General features: G+C 46.5%; 1 protein-coding gene across 1 annotated transcript in view; it reads left to right on the top strand.

Moving 5' to 3' along the window:
* The first annotated feature begins 2,651 nt into the window (after positions 1–2,651).
* LOC148684174 (androgen receptor-like) overlaps positions 2,652–18,064 on the top strand; it is a 118,163-nt gene continuing 102,750 nt past the window's right edge. Inside the window, exon 1 of the mRNA XM_088655989.1 lies at positions 2,652–5,716. Coding sequence (XP_088512115.1) covers positions 4,404–5,716 — 1,313 coding nt within the window. The 5' untranslated portion in view covers positions 2,652–4,403. The remainder of the gene's footprint in view (positions 5,717–18,064) is intronic.

Below are 18,064 nucleotides of genomic sequence, written 5' to 3'. Positions count from 1 at the left end.
CAGGGGAGGTCATCCGGGAGGGGAATCAGGTTTGGCAGTCATCGGAGGGGCTCCCCATGGGGGGGGGAGGTGCAAGAATCTGGCACCCAGAAGGCTGGGGCTGTTTAAGGTTTTGTGGCAGATCAACCCAGTGGCATTTAGGCTGGAGTTGCCAGAGTCCATGAGGATCCACCCCGTGTTTCACAGATCGCTGCTTTCCCCTTACAGGGAGGGAAATTAGTTCCGGGACAGCATAGCACCCCCAAGGGAGAGGGGGGGGGGGGAGAGGCAGTCAATGAGGCCACAGAGATTCTGGACTCTCGATGGGGGGAGGACAGTTTGGAGTACCTGATGGCATGGGAAGGAGCTTCAGCCTCACGTAATGTCTGGGTGCCAGAAGACAGTGTGCAGGAGGAATACTTTGTAGAGGAATTCCATGCTCTGTTCCCACACAGGCCCAGACCACCAAGGTTCGGGGGGGGAGTTGTGGCACCCCCAAACAGTGGGGATGACTCTAGAGGATCCCCACCGAGTGATGAGGGGGAGGCAGACTGGGAAGGGTCTTCACCTACGGAAGAACAGGAGTGGGACACGGGCGACCAGCAGGAGGCCCTGTGGGGGTGGGACGCTGTCTTTCAGGAGGGGGGAGGAGGACTGGGAACAGGTCTTCACTCTCACAGGCTCAGATGAAACAGACTTCCTGGGCTTCCAGTCCTCCCCCCCAAGTACAGTCTCAGAGCACAGACTGGGAACAGATTTTCACTCCCACAGGAACGGGATGAAATGGACTTTCTGGGATTTCAGTCCTCGCCCCACGTGCCATCCGCTTCAGGAGGGGAGGGGGGTCATGGGGGTGGATGTAAGGGTGACTCCCTACAGGGAGCCAACCCCCACCATCCTGTTATCCACCTTGTCAAGTACAGAGAGCACCAGTGGTTCTGAAGCAGCCAAAGGGGGAGAAAGAGACTCGGAGGGGGAGAGAAATCAGAGTGAGGAACAATAGAATCATAGAGTTGGAAGAGACCACAAGGGCCATCCAGTCCAACCCCCGGCCAAGCAGGAAACACCATCAAAGCATTCCTGACAGATGGCTGTCAAGCCTCCGCTTAAAGACCTCCAAAGAAGAAGACTCCACCACACTCATTGGAAGCAAATTCCACTGTCGAACAGCTCTTACTGTCAGGAAGATCTTCCTATTGTTTAGGTGGAATCTTTTTTCTTGTAGCTTGAATCCATTGCTCCGTGTCCGCTTCTCTGGAGCAGCAGAAAACAACCTTTCACCCTCCTCTATATGACATCCTTTTATATATTTGAACATGGATATCATATTGCTCGGGGGTGGGGGGGCGGAGAGATGCAGACAGGGGCTCAGGGATGTTGGAGAGCCAGGTCACCGACCGCTCAGGGAGGAAACTGAAAGGGCATCGCTCCTTCCAGCGCAAGAAGTAAGGAGAGAGCTCATGGGGGAGGTGTTTTAGGGTGCCCCGACTACTTTGCTGGCGTAGGAACAGACTACGCCATTGCCGGATTCTGATTCGGGATGAGAGGATATGTTTTAAGCTGTCTCTACACTGTAAATAATTGGCACAATAAATGTCTTTGAAGACAAACTGGACTCAAGCGGAGTTACTCTAGAGTAGCCAAGACAACCCTCTGACAGCACCATTCACCTGTGGAGCTTGTAACCAGGGCTGCTGCAACAAACAGCCAGAAAAGCCTTTGGGAGGCAGAGACGTGAAAGGGCATCAGAGGGAGGGAAGGAAAGAGGGATGGAGGCCAGTGTTGCCTGTGGCACCCTGACCCATCAAGGGAGGCAAAAATACAGGAAGATTTTGTGTCCACATGTGGATCAGATGCGAGAAGAGTCAATGTCTCTCTCAATTGTGTTTTTTGGATGGCAGTAGTTATAACAGAGTTGGGATAACCTCGTTGCAATAAAGATGTAGACAGGATTTTGGAATGGGTTTTAAAATCCCGTGGGTCTGATGAATTACGTTTTAATCTTAAAAATTGATCTAAGGGAAGATTGTCTTGGAGGTGCTTAGGATGGTTGGATCTAATGTAACAAAGGAGTTTCTATCTGTGCTTTTCTCATACAGACATACTTTAATTCTGGATTCATCCACAAAAATTTCTAAATCTAGAAAAGCTAAAAAAATGTGGACTTGATGTTCCTTCAAAGGTCAAGTGTGGACTCACATGATTAAAGATTAATAATAGATTAAAGAGGGGTGTGGGGAGATGCAGCCTGGCATTTTGATGCCAGTGACACATAAGAACGTAAGAAGAGCCTGCTGGATCCTGCCAACGGTGTAACTTGTTCTCACAGTAACCGACCAGCTTCTCCAACGGGGAAGCCTATGAGCTGGAGTCGGACACAAGAGAAGAACTTGCAATGTCAGGCCATTGGCCCATGCAGTACATCATCCTGTTCTCATAGTGGCCAAACAGATGCCTGCGGGAAAACAGGATTCGAGTGCCATTGCAACTCTCCCCTCCTTCAATTTTCACAAACTGGTGCTCAAAAGCCTTGTGGCTTCCAACTATGGAGGCAGAGCATAGCCACTGTGGCTAGTAGCCATCGATAGCCCTCTCCTCCTCCATGAAGTTGTCTAATCCTCTTGTAAAACCATCTGAATTAGTGGCCACCACCACTTTCTGTGGGAGGGAGTTGCATAATTTAACTACGCACTGTATGAAGGATAAATTTACCTGTCCTAAATCTTCCCGCATTCAGCTTCATTGATGCCCATGAGTTCCAGTGTTACAGAACTGAGACACAGCATGGCTGCAGCAAATAAAATAAGAAAGAAAGAAAGAAAGAAAGAAAGAAAGAAAGAAAGAAATGCAGCTGGGTGGTCTGGGAAGGAGGATCAGATTTGTTTCCTTTATTTGAATATATGAATCTCTCTGGCCTCTTAATCTTTGTTGTCGTATTTCAATACCATTTGACAATCAGGGAAATATGATTTTTTTGTATACTGGTTTGCTGTTGTTACTAATTTTTCTTTTCAGAGTATTTATTTTCATTTTATAATGTATATACATACTGTAAAATAGAGAGAACAATTGTAACAACAGTTCTATAATATGTCCTATGCTATAGCTGTGATGTTCAGCTTATTTTTTAGTTGCTGGTTTGTTGCTAGTGTTTTATTGATTGTAATTGTTTCACTCACTAATGATTTGTTAATTTATACAACTTATGTTGTACAGTACCTGTAATGTTCCACTATGTTCTTGCTATTTATTGTCACACACAGCTTTATTGTGGCCCATAGACCCGAAATACATGGTGCTTGTTGTCTGTAAACTGCTTTGGGAATTCATTTACCACTGTATTGGAATGAGTGTCAACCCACAGAAAAACCAATTGACATTTGCTCCAATTCAGCAATGAGTCCTTTCCCCAAGGAAAGCAGCGGGACAAGCAGAAATGTGAGTGAGCCCATAGAAATACAGATTTGCCAGGCTTGTTAGGAAGGCTGGTTTGCTGTTGCTATTTCACTCTGTGTTGCCTTTTTTCTTTCTCATCATACATTGCTTACCTGCTTTCTTTCAGTGTCTATATGTTTTTGCATGTAACAAAAACTCAGTAGGAGACTTTTAACCATTGCAGTAGCCACCCCACAATAATCACCCACCTGGAAACACCCCACATGTTGCAATCCTTGCCCGAATTTGCTGGAACATCCCTGGGCGTGTGGCGCAATCAACGCACCAGCTGTTGCTGTCGGATGGCTAGAGCCTTTATATACCACCTAAGGTTTTTCCAAGGAGTACACATAGGTCTCCCCCTCATTTAATTCCCACAACAGCCCTGTGAGGTAAGGCTAAGAGACGCAGTGCCTGGTCCCCAATGCCACATCCAAAACTTCATTGATATAGTATGGTATTACTCCAAAAGAAAGTGGTGTTGTGAGCCACCAAACCTCGGAAATACACTTTTCCATAAAGGTTTCAACAATTTTGGCCACTAGTGTACTTCTACTGCTTCTATCCCACCAACTGCGACGTTGCCGATCTCTCCGCCCCGGATCCAAGGAATCTCCTCGGCCGCTGCGCCGATTGGGCGACCAGCATCGCCGGCTCGCAAGCCTCCGTCTCCGACCTCTCCGCCCGGGTTCACCTTCTCCGGCTTGTGCCGTCGAGCCAGCAGCCGCTCTCTCTCTCACCCCTGCAAGAGAGGCGTCAGTTTGCAATCGCGACAGCAGCAACTGTCAAGGGCTGCATCTTTGCTCCGGCTGGGAAAGTTGGAACAACAACAACAACAAAGCGGACTAGCGCCTTGACTTCTGCTTTTCCCCAGGCAGGGGACGTTGGACCCGAGAAGCCAGGGTCGACCGGTTCTTCTCTCGCACACCATTGACACCGCACCTGCTCCAATTTAGGAACGCCTCGCGCGTGCCCCGACGGCCCAAGGGATGTCGCTGTCGGAAGCTGGTAGAAAAGCCACGTTCTCGCAGCTGCCACCCCACCCAGTCGAGGAGTCTCCTGTACCTACTTGGAGCCAGAGAAAAGCACAGCAGACTGACCACCCCACCCCTTTCCGTCCAGCCCCAGGAGAGGTCATGGAGGTGCCCGTCGGTCTGAGCAGAGTCTATCCTCGGCTGCCGGCGAAGGCTTTTCGAGGCGCCTTCCAGAACCTGTTTCAGAGCGTCCGCGAACCGTTCCAGAGTCCCGGACCCATGCGGGAAGAGGCTGGCCCCAGTCACCAGGCGTCGGTCTCCGCGATGGCAGGGTCGTCTTCCTTGGGGGCCTACTTTCAAGAGCCCAGCGTCCACCAGCAAGACCCAGCTTGGCCCTCTTACCTGCCGCTGGAGGAGCAGCCCCAGGTGAGCAAAACGCTGCAGCCCCCCGACAAGCGGAAGGTGCCCGCCGTGTCCTCGTCTGCCCCGTCCTCTCTGACCCTGCTGGGAGGCCCTTCCTTCCAGAGTTGCCAGGGGGACTTCAAATACATGCTGGGCGAGACAAGTCTTCTGCAGGCGGCAGAAGGAGGCGAGCCCCGCGGGGGAGTCGAGGAAGCCCCATCCGACAAAACTGACTACCTGGGAGAGTGCTCCAAGGAGCTTGGCAAAGCCGTCTCCGCCTCCATGGGCTTGCCGGTGGAAGTGCTCGACGCGCCCGATGGCGGCGAGATGGCGGAGACCTGCCGCGGCGACTGCATGTTCACTGGCAGGCACTCTCGGCCCCCGACTCTGGGCGGCTGCAAGATCTTGGAAGCCGAGGAGGGAGGCGGCGGCGGCGGCGGGCTGGCCATGGAAGTGCCGGGATACCTGAACCGCTACAAAGGTTCTCCGGAGCTGGAGGAGCCGTCGAGGGCCTTCCCGAGTCGCGACTACTACAACGTCCAGCTGGCCCTGGCCTCCCGTGGGCGCATCAAGCAGGAGAGCCCCTTGAAGTACGCACCCGGCGGTGCCGTTTGGGGGCCGCAGTGCCGGCGCATCCGGGATGTGCCTACTGCCTTGGCGCCCCACTATGCCGGCCCTCCCGGCCCGGGCTGGTACCCCTTCTTCACCGCGGAAGGGCAGCTCTACGAAGGCGCACCCCGGGCCTCGTGCGGCTACGCCAGGAGCCAGGAGTCGCCGTCTGGACAAGAAGGCGTAGAGCTCCCACCGTCCAAAGGGTGGTACCCTGGGCTGGTGGGCATGATGCCCATCGCCCCTGCTGCTGGCTGCATCAAGACGGAGCTCACCCCGTGGATGGAGGGCTGCCCGGGGGCCTACGGAGACATGAGGTAAAGGGCTAACACACGCTCAGACAGTCCTCATCAAGGGCCGGTAGGGTTTTGTAAAACTCTTGCAGGCAGGTTGGAGGGGAAAGATCCCAGGTTTGCAAAAAGAAGAGGGGAGGCTTGCAACCAGTATTTTTTTTGAAGCTTGTGTGTGTGTGTGTGTGACCTTTTGCATCTCCCCCTGCAATTTCCTTGGGTGTGTATTGGTGCAGGGCAGGGGTCCAAAGGAGAGCTTTGACCCAATGGTTGCTGGTTCAAGGCCCGCTCTGCTCTGGAGCTACTCACAGGTAAATACCATCAGGTTTGCAACCTGCTTGCTGAGCTTGCCTATCATGTGTAAAGGTAAAGGGACCCCTGACCATTAGGTCCAGTCGTGACCGACTCTGGGGTTGCGGTGCTCATCTCACATTATTGGCCGAGGGAGCCGGCGTACAGCTTCCAGGTCATGTGGCCAGCATGACAAAGCCGCTTCTGGCGAACCAGAGTAGTACACAAAAACACTGTTTACCTTCCTGCTGTAGTGGTACCTATTTATCTACTTGCACTTTGATGTGCTTTCAAACTGCTAGGTTGGCAAGAGCAGGGAGCGAACAACAGGGGGTATCGTTTAGAAATGTTGATTTCATTGGCTTTAACAGCATTCTGGATTCCTAATACTGTTGGAGTCCTCTGCCTGAATGTAGCACTATTTTGTTTTGAGCGAGATTCTGGCAGAGTTCACAGCTTTTGCTTCTCTCTTGACTCATTGGGGAATGTCCTTTTGCCAGAATTTCTATGCTCTGAAATCAAGGACTTTGAAAAATGATTTAGCGATCCATTAGAGATATGGAGCTATGATGATTCATATATAAATCTGCTCTTACCTCCCCCCTTCCCACACACACATTGAATAACTGAGTCTCATGATAATGATATATTTAATATGTATTTAAAGTTGTCTGTATTCTGGGTGCTCCAGGGCGTTTCTAGAAATGCTGACAGCATGGGTAAATTAGTCTAAATAAATTTGTGCCCATAAATGTGGATGAACTCTTACTTCTGAACTGAGACTGCATTTTGAGTTGAGCTGTGCTGCAAAATTTATTTACAGGCAAGAGAGATTTCATAGTTGGCTGACAAATATAGCAAGTGATTATTAACTTTTGCAAGCTTTAACTGTAAAGGTAAAGGTAAAGGGACCCCTGACCATTAGGTCCAGTCGTGACCAACTCTGGGGTTGGGGCGTTCATCTCGCGTTATTGGCCGAGGGAGCCGGCGTACAGCTTCCAGGTCATGTGGCCAGCATGACAAAGCTGCTTCTGGTGAACCAGAGCAGCACACGGAAACGCCATTTACTTTCGCGCTTGGTGCAGTACCTATTAATCTACTTGCACTTTGATGTGCTTTCGAACTGCTAGGTTGGCAAGAGCAGGGAGCGAACAACAGGAGCTCACCCCGTCGCAGGGATTTGAACCGCCGACCTTCTGATCGATCGGCAAGCCCTAGGCTCAGTGGTTTAACCCACAGTGCCACCTGTACTCCTTTCTAAATGGAAGGTTGGAAAATGCAATTGATATAAAGAATTTAAACACAGAATTGATCAGTATGTGCCTTTATATAAAGGTATGCATGTGCATTTTTAAAAATGCTACGTTTCTCTTTGCTTAGCAAGAGCAGGTGAGACATGAGATACTTGCTCTGGTGTTGCAGGTGTAACTCTGCTCATTTGGAGCTAAGTCCCACTGCATTGCATGGGACTTTCCCTTAACAACTGAACCTCAGTTGCTCTGTTGGTGGGCACTGGGCTTTTACCCTCACCACACACTCATTTTGTGAGCAAGAGGTTCTGTACATGTTGAATTGGTGAAATGTACAGCCAGCACAGAAGGAGCCCTTTGCGTGTAGGCAGGGTCGTGGTTCGGAGATCCCCTGGCGCCCCCCCCCATTTCCCAGCCAGAAAGCCAGAGCCATGTGCTGCCGTGGGGACGTGCGCGCTTCGTTTGAGCAACTGCTCCTTGCAAGGTGCTGCGCGAGGCGCCAGACCCGTGGCCTCGCTTTCATGCGCTCTCACAGAGCAGCGGGTGAACGCAGGGCTGGCTCTGGTGTCTGCAGTGCCTTCTTCCATGCAAGATGCAGTGGAAGGTTTTTTGCAGAAATGATAAGCAGACGAGCTGAGGTGGCTGAATGCATACTTTCCCCCCACCCAATCTGTGGGAGAAATAGTTGAAGGACGGGACTGAAAGGGTGGTGCCTGTGAAAGACAGAGACAGATTTAACGCAGACTCCTGCGCTGCCCAGGGTTGGACTAGATGACCCTCAGGGTCTCATCCAACTCTACAATTCTATGACCACTCCTCGTCTAGCACTCACTTTATCGCTGTGTAGGCAATATATATCTACCGTATTTTCCGGCATATAAGACGACTGGGCGTAAAAGATGACCCCCAACTTTTCCAGTTAAAATATAGAGTTTGGGATATACTCACCGTATAAGACTACCCCTCTTCCTATGATCGTCCATGGGCTGGACATGCCCGTGTTGCCCATATCCAAAATGTCTGCAGCACCAGAAATCACTTCTGCATATGTACGGAAGCCGAAAATCGCATCTGGACATGTGCAGAAGCGATTTCTGGTGCCACGCTGCCAATTTTCAAAATGTCCGCAGTGCCAGAAATCGCTTTTGCATTATGTTTTCTCTTAGCAAACTACACACAGTAAATTTAATATTCTCTTTCCACAATTTTTCCCAATCCTCCATCATAATATTATGGCCAACACCCTTTGCCCACAAAATCATAACATTTTTTGTTTGTTCCTCTTTCGTATGCCACTCCAGCAACAATTTATACATTCTGGATAATAATTTCATCCTGGGTTCTAACAACTCTGTTTCCAACTTTGACTTCTCGAGTTGAAAACCAAGTGTTTTATCCATTTTAAACACTTCATTAATCTGATGGTATTGGAGCCAATCATCTAATTTATGTTTCAATTCATCATAAGTTTTTAATTTAAATTGGTCTCCATCTTGATTCAATAAATCTCTATATTTTGGCCAACTGGTTTCTGCATTTAACCTTTTACGAGCCTTGGCTTCTAGTGGTGAAATCCATTTAGGTGTTTTCCTTTCTAATAAATCCTTATACCTACTCCAGACATTATATAATGATTTCCTAATTATATGACTTTTAAAGCCTTTGTGGGCCTTTACTTTATCATACCATAAATATGCATGCCAGCCATAGACATTATCATAGCCTTCTAGATCTAATACATCCGTGTTTTCTAACATAAACCAATCTTTTAACCAGCAAAAGGCAGCAGCTTCATAATAAATCTTTAAATCAGGAAGGGAGAAGCCCCCTCTTTGCTTATCATCAGTCAATATCTTATATTAAATTCTTGGTTTCTTCCCTTGCCATATAAATTTCGATATCACCTTTTGCCACTCTTTGAAATGTTCCAACTTATCAATTATTGGCACAGATTGAAACAAAAATAACATTTTTGGCAACACATTCATCTTAACCATTGCTATTCGGCCCAACAAAGACAGTTTCAGATTTGTCCAGATTTCTAAATCCTTCTTAACCTCATTCCACAATTTAACATAATTATCCTTAAACAAATTCAGATTCTTTGACGTCATATTCACTCCAAGGTACTTCACTTTCTTAACGAATGACAAACCAGTAATTTCATGTATTTTTTCTCTTTCCTTAGCATCTATATTTTTATCTAGCACTTTGGTTTTGGTTTTATTCAGTTTAAAACCTGCCACACTTTCAAATTCATTGATTACCTCCAGTGCCCTACAGGCACTAGACTCTGGGTCTTGTAAAGTCAATGATGTATAGATGGTACCTTACACCACTAAAACTTGCTAAGATTTACCACAATCATGATAACAAATGTTGGAGATGTAAGAAAGAAGAAGGCTCCTTTTACCACATGTGGTGTACGTGCCCCCTAGTAAGTGACTTCTGGGAGAAGATTTATAATGATCTTAAGAAAGTGTTGAAAAACACATTTGTTAAGAAACCAGAAGCATTTCTAGTGGGCATAGTTGGCAAGGAGATTCCTAGGAAAAAATGTGTCTTTTTTTATGTATGCTACAGCGGCGGCAAGAATTCTATTAGCTAAGAACTGGAAATCGTAAATCTTACCAACGATCGACGAGTGGCAGATGAAAATGATAGAATTTATGGAACTGGCTGAGATGACCGGACGAATCCGTAACCGAGGAGAGGAGGCGACGGAAGAAGAGTAGAAAGAATTCAAATTATATTTTAAAAAATATGCAAAAGTTACATTTTAAGAACAGAATTAGGTGTTAAATAAACTGTGGAAATTAAGAACATGTCAAGTATTAGAGATTATGTAGGTTTTATAAAGGTAATTAAAATGGAATAGAATTTGCTAAAATGTAATTATAATAAGAAACGCAGGGAAAGGGATCCCGAGGAGGTCCCTACAAATAATGTGATTGAACAAAGGAATAAGTATTTTATTATGTGTTTATTTTTATTTTCTATTTTTTGTGTATGTTTTTTCTCTTTCTGTATTTTTAAAGGAAAATCTTTAATAAAAATTATTTATAAAAAAAAGAAATCGCTTTTGCATCTGCGTATAAGATGACCCGGCGTATAAGATGACCACCAACTTTTGAGAAGATTTTCCTCAGTTAAAAAGTAGTCTTATACGCAGGAAAATATATAACCCACCCGCTTTTTAAATTTTTACAAGGCGCTCCTTTTTCGGGTTAGGTCTTAAGTAGCGCAACCTTAAGCGTGTTTACTCTGATGTAAGTTGTTTCCCCCCCTCACTCTGTGTAATTGGGGAAATCTACAGTAATATTAATAAAGGGAAGCATGACGACAACAACAAAACAACTGACTGGTACAATAGCCACTCCCGCTCCCCAAGGAAGGAGGAGCTCAACAATAGAATTTGAACTTAATATGGATATTAAAGAACTAGCTTTAAAAAACTTTATTAATGTTATTAAATAAATAACTTATTTGAGTAGTTGCATTTAACCGTTTTGCTTTCTTGGGTAGATCTATCATGTCACCCACCACCTCCAACGTTTTGACTACAGGCCTTATGACTGGGATGGTGAGGGAGAGGAGACATTGCCATCTGTCCAATGGAGCTGCAGTCCATTTTCCAGTAAAATGAAAACAAAATTTTCTATACATGCCCATAAGCAATTCATTAGCCCTGCCATTTGCACCAGCAAGATTCATCTGTTCCATTTTGAGGAAAGTGGGCTTTACCACCCGGTGATAATGTGAGAAATAAATATTATTCAACAGCTCAGATTGCAATTCTTTAAAATTGCAACGGGGCCAGGAGTCGCAAATGCAAAGGCCTAATTTAGCTCCATTGACATCAATGGGAGGCATTCCCATTAGATTCCACAGAGAGTTGGATACACCCCAAGAAAAGTATTAGAAAGGGAAAGGTAATCAACTGCTTACAAAGTATATTCCTTAAAATAAAATAAAAAGCCACTTCTTCTTTTTTCGCTTCTCATCTGCTATCTATCAAATTTCTATATCCGTATCTGGGCAAGGTAATTGAGAGAGCAGTTGCTGAACAGCTTGGCAGGTTTCTGGAGTAAACATCGGCTTTAGATCCATTTCAGTCCGGTTTCCGTTCTGGTTTCGGGACTGAGACGGCTCTGGTCACCCTAACAGATGATATCCGTAGACAACTGGACCGAGGCGGGTCGGGACTGCTGATTATCTTAGATTTGTCAGCAGCCTTTGAAATGGTCGATCATGATCTTGGGCCCAAAGGAAATCAGATTAGCCTCAATTAGAACCAGAGCCTTCTCAACACTGGCCCCGACCTGGTGGAATGCTCTGTCTCCTGAGACCAGGGCCCTGTGGGACCTGATTTCTTTTCCGCAGGGCCTGTAAGACAGAGTTGTTCTGCCTGGCATTTGGCCTGGAGCCAACCTGATCCCCTTTCCCATTTTCCCTTTCTTTTTCCCTTTGTATGAGGCTGCATTTTTAATTTTAATGTATTTAGTCTTGTTGTTGAATTGTATTTTAACTAGTTGTTTTATATTTGGTGTTTTAGCCGCTCTGAGCCTGGCCTTGGCTGGGGAGGGCAGGGTATAAATAATTTATTATTATTATTATTATTATTATTATTATTATTATTATTATGTTTGCTTCTCATCCGCAATCTATCAAATTTCTACATCTGAAACTTCCAAAAGGTTTCCCATGGGGTGGGGGATGCAAAATTGATACAGCACATTTAGGGATGGCACTCCGAGGGGATTTAAATACTTTGAGGGATGTAAAGCCACTTACTCCCTAAAAGTCCCTAAAAAGACTTCTTGGGAAGCAACTGAAATGTTATGAAAAAATTCCTTCAGTAGCACCTTAAAGACCAACTAAGTTTTTATTTTGGTATGAGCTTTCGTGTGCATGCACACTTCTTCAGATACATAAAGGAAGAAAATAGACTTTATTCCTTTATTACATTTACACTCTTCCATTTTCCCCAAGCTGTCCAAGGCAGTAAACACGCTTTTCATTTCATATTTGTAACAACTTTGCAAGGCAGGCAAGGCTGAGAGAGAACAACTGGTCCGAGGTCATGCAATGAGCTTCTTGGCTGAGTGGGGATTTGAACCTGGGTCTCAGGTCCTAGCCCAACATTCTTAACTGCTATACTTCCCTGGCTCTCTGATTTGCTTAATCCTATTTTTTCCATGAAGGAGAATCCTCCCCCTCCCCCCTCCATTATATGGGACAACCTCCTCCACAATGCCAGTTTAACAGGGGGATACATGACCTGAGGAAATGAAATATTACTTTTATAGAGGGATAACTTAACCAGAGTTGGATGACTGGCCTACTAGCTCCATAGTGTCAACACTGACTGGCAACAGCCCTCTGGGATTTTTACATGGGCCTATCCCAGCATAGGATGCGGGTGGCGTTGTGGTCTAAACCACTGAGCCTAGGGCTTAACAATCAGAAGGTTGGTGGTTAGGTACGGACCTTTGTCGGCAAGGTGATGTCTCTGCTTTTTAAGATGCTGTCTAGGTTTGTCATTGCTTTTCTCCCAAGAAGCAGGCGTCTTCTAATTTTGTGACTGCTGTCACCATCTGCAGTGATCATGGAACCCAAGAAAGTAAAATCTCTCACTGCCACACGCGCACACACACACACACACACAACCATATTTGGGTGAAAGGTTTCATGAGCCATGCTGACTCAGTCTCTTTTGGTTATTAAAGAAACAGGGCCAATTTTTAGCTGTGACATAACACCCCCCTCCCACCTAGTGGGTTACACTGAGAGGCAATGACATGCACCCAAGGACACACCCAATGAGCTTCATGACTGAGGGGAGGAGGATTGAACCCACAGACTGTGGACTCCATTCAGGCATAGCTGCCAAGTATCCTGTTTTTCGCGGGAAACCCCCTTTTTCCAAGCCGTTCCGGTGCTGCCAGGGATTTTTTATATCCCTTAAAACTCCCGGATTTCAAAGTAAGCAGCTCCAAGTCCTGCCCCCTGCTGGCCAGGGACTGGGAAGACCTTGCCTCCTTGCAGAGAAAAGTGAGCGAGAGCAGTTTCCCTCTTTAAGGCTTTTCTTCGCTCAGCTTGCTTCCAGCACCGTCTTAAGCGCCCCTGTCGCCATGGTGCGCCGGATCTCTCCGGCGCCCTTCCGCCCCGTTTCGCAGCGCGGTGGGCAGGTGGACGCAGCGCGCAGCTGCGCAGCGGACCGGCGGACCGGCCGGCCAGCGGGCGGGCGCAGCTCGCAGCACCCTCCTGACGGGCCGGCGCCATGGTGCCCTGCGCCACCGGGGGTCTATGATGAGCCGGCCCTGCTTGCTTCTCCCAGCACTTCAAAGGAACAGCTGTTGTTGTAGAGATCGGAGATAACACAGACTCCCTGCATGCAGAGATTAGCCTGGTTGTTGGGGGAGGGAGCGGAATGCAGATTCAGAGTCTTCATTGCTACCCCTCTGGTTTGTGGGTATCTGGGGGGGGGGAATCGCTCTGAGGTGAGGTGAGTGTGTTTTTTGGAGGCGCTTTTGTGCACTTTTTAAAAGTTTGCTTTCTTTGTTTTGCTCCCTACTTAATTAATTTGTGTGTATCTGTGGGGGGTGTTGTGTTTGTAGAACAATAGGATTAAGGTATTTTTCTCAACTCTGTTCATGTTGTAACATTTTTACTGTGAAGAAAAGGCATGTGATCTCTGCTGAGTCAAATTCAGTTTTGAGAACTGCAAAAGTAAACCAAGATTCTGTGATAATATCTTGTAGGCAGAGAAACTGCCCAATAATCTTACAAAAACCTCTGGAAGAGCATGACTTTGTGAATGGATTAATGGAATTTATTTACCAAAAAAATTAAACATATACAGCCTTATTCTACATAATTAAAAAACTAATCTTTATTTCATAAAGATTGGATGGTAATATATTTTCCTCAAAAAGCATTTCATTTTAAAAAAATCTGATTTAAATAAAAAAGTGATTTTTTAAATTTTATTTTTAAAGATCATTTATTTTTATCCACCCTGCAATTAACAGTTCTTTCTAGTCTGGCCATCGGTATGATTTAATCCTAATTGCTCCTGTTTTAAAACTCACTCTGGCTGGCAGTATGCAACAGAGAAAGATGGATTGCTTTTGGCTCCTCCAAATTACAGTTAACATTTTCAGACGCAGCAGGTTTCAGTGTATCTGAAGAAGTGTGCATGCACACGAAAGCTCATACCTATGACAAACTTAGTTGGTCTCTAAGGTGCTACTGGAAGGAATTTTTAATTTTGTTTTAGCAGGGGAAAAGTAAGGGTACTAATTTCCAGAAACTCTAGATGTTCCCTGGGTGTGCCAGCCTTGTCCTAGAATGTGTCCTAGAATTGTTTGAAAAGCACCAAGTCCTCTCTCTAGGAAATTAGAATTCTCTCAATTCGTTCTCCTGTATCCAAATTAGGCCAGACACACACTTCATAGCTGGAGATCAGAATTTTACATTTCTTAGGAATGGTGGTTATTTGAATCCAGAGTGTCTGCCTGTACTTGACGCTTCTTAACAGGCAGAAATTCAACATGTAAAGATTTCCTCTTCACTATGTGTTCACACAGGGGAAATGTAGTATCTGTGCTGAATGCTCACCAGTTGTGCAGCGTTCAAAGGTACAGCACCCAAGCCAGAGTCCCACATCTTTTTGTACAATATAGTGACCGCCGAGGACTCCTTATCCCTTTTCCTTCTCCCCTTTTCATTGTATGTCTCAGAATTATATTATATATAGATGGTTTATATGATTTTATTGTTATATATATGCCAATAAAGGTGTTGAATTGAACTGACCAATCATGTTAATTCTGCTCCCCCCCCCAAAAAATCCTGGCTACGCCCATGCTGGAAGGCCAGTAAATGCAGAGTCTAAAATTACCAAATTGTTTCTCAAGTTTTTTTAAAATAAATAAATAAATCTATCCTACCTCTCACTCCAAAGATGCTCAAGCTGGCTAATGAACAGTAATACACACAGAATATTACAGAGGTGTGCATAGGCATAGCCAGGATCAAATCGGGGGGGGGGGCAAGTTTAAAAGGGGCCCGATTGGCTGGCTGGGGATGACGTGGCCGGGATCCCCAGGGGGCGTGGCCAATGTCCACACACACCCAAGGGGAGGGGGCAGTCCTCTACTCTTTTGGAGGTTGGGAAGGGAGCCAAAGGATCTAGAGGGGCCACGCTCAGCTCCTAGACCTGAGGCTCCCGGCCTGCTGGCCAAATTTTGAATTACAAGTTGAGGACCACCCTGTTCCTCCTGGTTCCTCTCATCCTGCCTGGGTTTATAGACCAGAGAACTGTAGGAGGGAGGATAACTTGGAACCTAACCTTTAAGGAAAGGGGGCTTTCCCAGGAAACTGCCATCCAGCTAGCAGTCTTCTTCCGGAACAGCCATTGATGCTTGTTTGCCTATGTCATCGCCCAAACCCATCGGTGCAGCAGGCGGGCGGGCGCAGCACGCAGCAGGGCTGTCTTAAGCCTATCCAGCGCCATGGTGCGAAGATCCCTCCGGCGCGCCCCCCCCCCATTTCCCAGAGTTGTTGACATTTTTTAAGGGAGCTGACACCACACTTGCATATTGTCTCTGCTTGGGAATTGGGAAAAGAAAACAGGAAAGATTGAGGGCACAAGGAGAAGGGGACGACAGAGGACGAGATGGTTGGGCAGTGTTCTCGAAGCTACTACCAACACAAGTCTGACCAAACTGCAGGAGGCAGTGGAAGACAGGAGTGCCTGGCGTACTCTGGTTCATGGGGTCACAAAGAGTTGGACATGACTAAATGACCACCACCAACAACAACAAAATCTAAAAGTGGAGTGCACAAGGTGTTGTCCCAGGAGAACCAACAGCCTGCCTCCATTCTTCTCCCAAAGGAACAAGAGTCATCAAATACTCTTCAAGTAAGAACAAAAGCAAGTGAAGATCAATCTGGCCTCTGTTGGGACTGTCAGACTAGGATCTGCAAGACCAGGGTTCTAATCGCCACTTGGCCATGATGCTCACTGGGTGACCTTGGGCCAGTCACTGCCTCTCCACCTAACCTACCTCATGTGATGAGGGGGAGAACCACACATGCCACCTTGAACCCCTTGGAGGAAAATATAATTGCAATACAGTCGCACCTTGGTTTCCGAACAGCCTAGTTCTCAAACATTTTGGCTCCCAAACGATCAAAACCCAGAAGTGAGTGTTCCAGTTTTCGAACGTTCTTTTGGAAGCCGAACATCCAACGGGGCTTCCACGGCTTCTGATTGGCTGCAGGAGCTTCCTGCAGCCAATCAGAAGCCGTACTTTTGTTTCCAAACGTTTCGGAAGTCGAATGGACTTCCAGAACAGATTCTGTTTGACTTCCAGAACAGATTCTGTTTGACTTCCAAGGTACGACTGTACATCAATAAAATATAAATGTCCCTTTATAGCTCACTTCTTTGTTTTGGAGAACTGGTCTCCCTCTATTTTTTCACTCTGAATCTCTTTCCTTAGGAACATAGGAAGCTGCTTTATACTGAGTCAGATGATTGGTCCATCTAGATCAGTGTTGTCCACACTGACTGGCAGCAGCTGTCTAGGGTTTCAGGCAGGGGGCATTCCCAGCTCTACCTGGAGACATGGGCGTACCCAGCATGGGGCAGGGGGGGCATATGCCCCTCCCTAGAGAAGCAAAAAAAGGGAAAAGCTCCTGCGCAGCGAGCGGAGTTGCAGTGTTCATCCTCAGTGTGGACCATTTCCTGGGACAGGGAAGGATTGCTGGGTCCCCTCTGTTGGTTTTTGCATCCTAAAGGTTCCCTCTAAGTCCCTTTCTAGCCAGCAGCTAAATCACTCTAATCCTAGTTTATTTGTTTCCCTGATCGCTGTGCAGTCTTGTGTTGGGCTGAGCTGCTGCTTAAGGGCTTGGCAGTTTCTAGCCAGCAGCTAAATTACCCTAATCCCAGTTTCTTTGTTTACCTGATCCCCGTGCAATACCCTCTCTTTGTGCATAGCCTCTTGGCAATTGCTCTTTCACCCCTGCTAGCCCCACATTTTCCTCCCTGTGCGGTTTAGATTCTTGGGTTGCTGTCCTGCCGCAAGCTGAACTAGCTCTGGGGTTGGTGTTTTCAGGGTCCTTTTACCGGTACCTCTGCTGTTTAAATTCCTGGCTCTTCTCCACTCTGAGGTTTGAGTGATTGAGTGCGTGAGACTGAACTGAGGGATGTGTGTGTTGTTTTACTGTTGTGTGTGGGCTATGCTGTTACTGTGTTTGGTGTGTTCTGCGTGTAGGGAAGGCTGAGTGTAAAACACCTTATTTTATAGAAAATAAATAAATAAAAAATCAATCAATAATAAATTATATTCTTCAAATCTCCAGTAAATTGTCGAGATTACTAAATGACCTTTGGCCTAATTACTTAACCTAATCTTAGAGCCGTACCACAGTGAAGATAGCCTGCTTTGCATGCAGAAGGTCCCTGGCATCTCTAAGTAGGATTGGGGATCTTCTTTATGAAACTTGTAGGTTCAATCCCCATAAGGGAGAGCCACATATTATTGCATTACAGGGGGTTGGACTAGATGACCACTAGGACCCCCCTCGATCTCTGAGGTACTTTTATGGGCAGAATAGTAGTGCTATTAATGCCAAGGTTGCAGGTTCTATCCCCATATGAGAAAGCTGCATATTATTGCGTTACAGGGGGTTGGACTAGATGACCCCCAGGGTCCCATCAAAACTTTGAGGTACTATTCCTGGGTTGACAGGATAATAGTGCTGATAACCCCTATGATGCAGGTTCAATCCCCATTTGGGCAAGCTGCATATTATTGGTTGG

The sequence above is a fragment of the Zootoca vivipara genome, chromosome 12, assembly GCF_965207765.1.
Source record: "Zootoca vivipara chromosome 12, rZooViv2.hap1.1, whole genome shotgun sequence".
In the NCBI taxonomy this organism is placed as follows: Eukaryota; Metazoa; Chordata; class Lepidosauria; order Squamata; family Lacertidae; genus Zootoca; species Zootoca vivipara.
The sequence above is the reverse complement of the archived record's forward strand: the minus strand, read 5'-3'. Positions and strand labels throughout refer to the sequence as shown.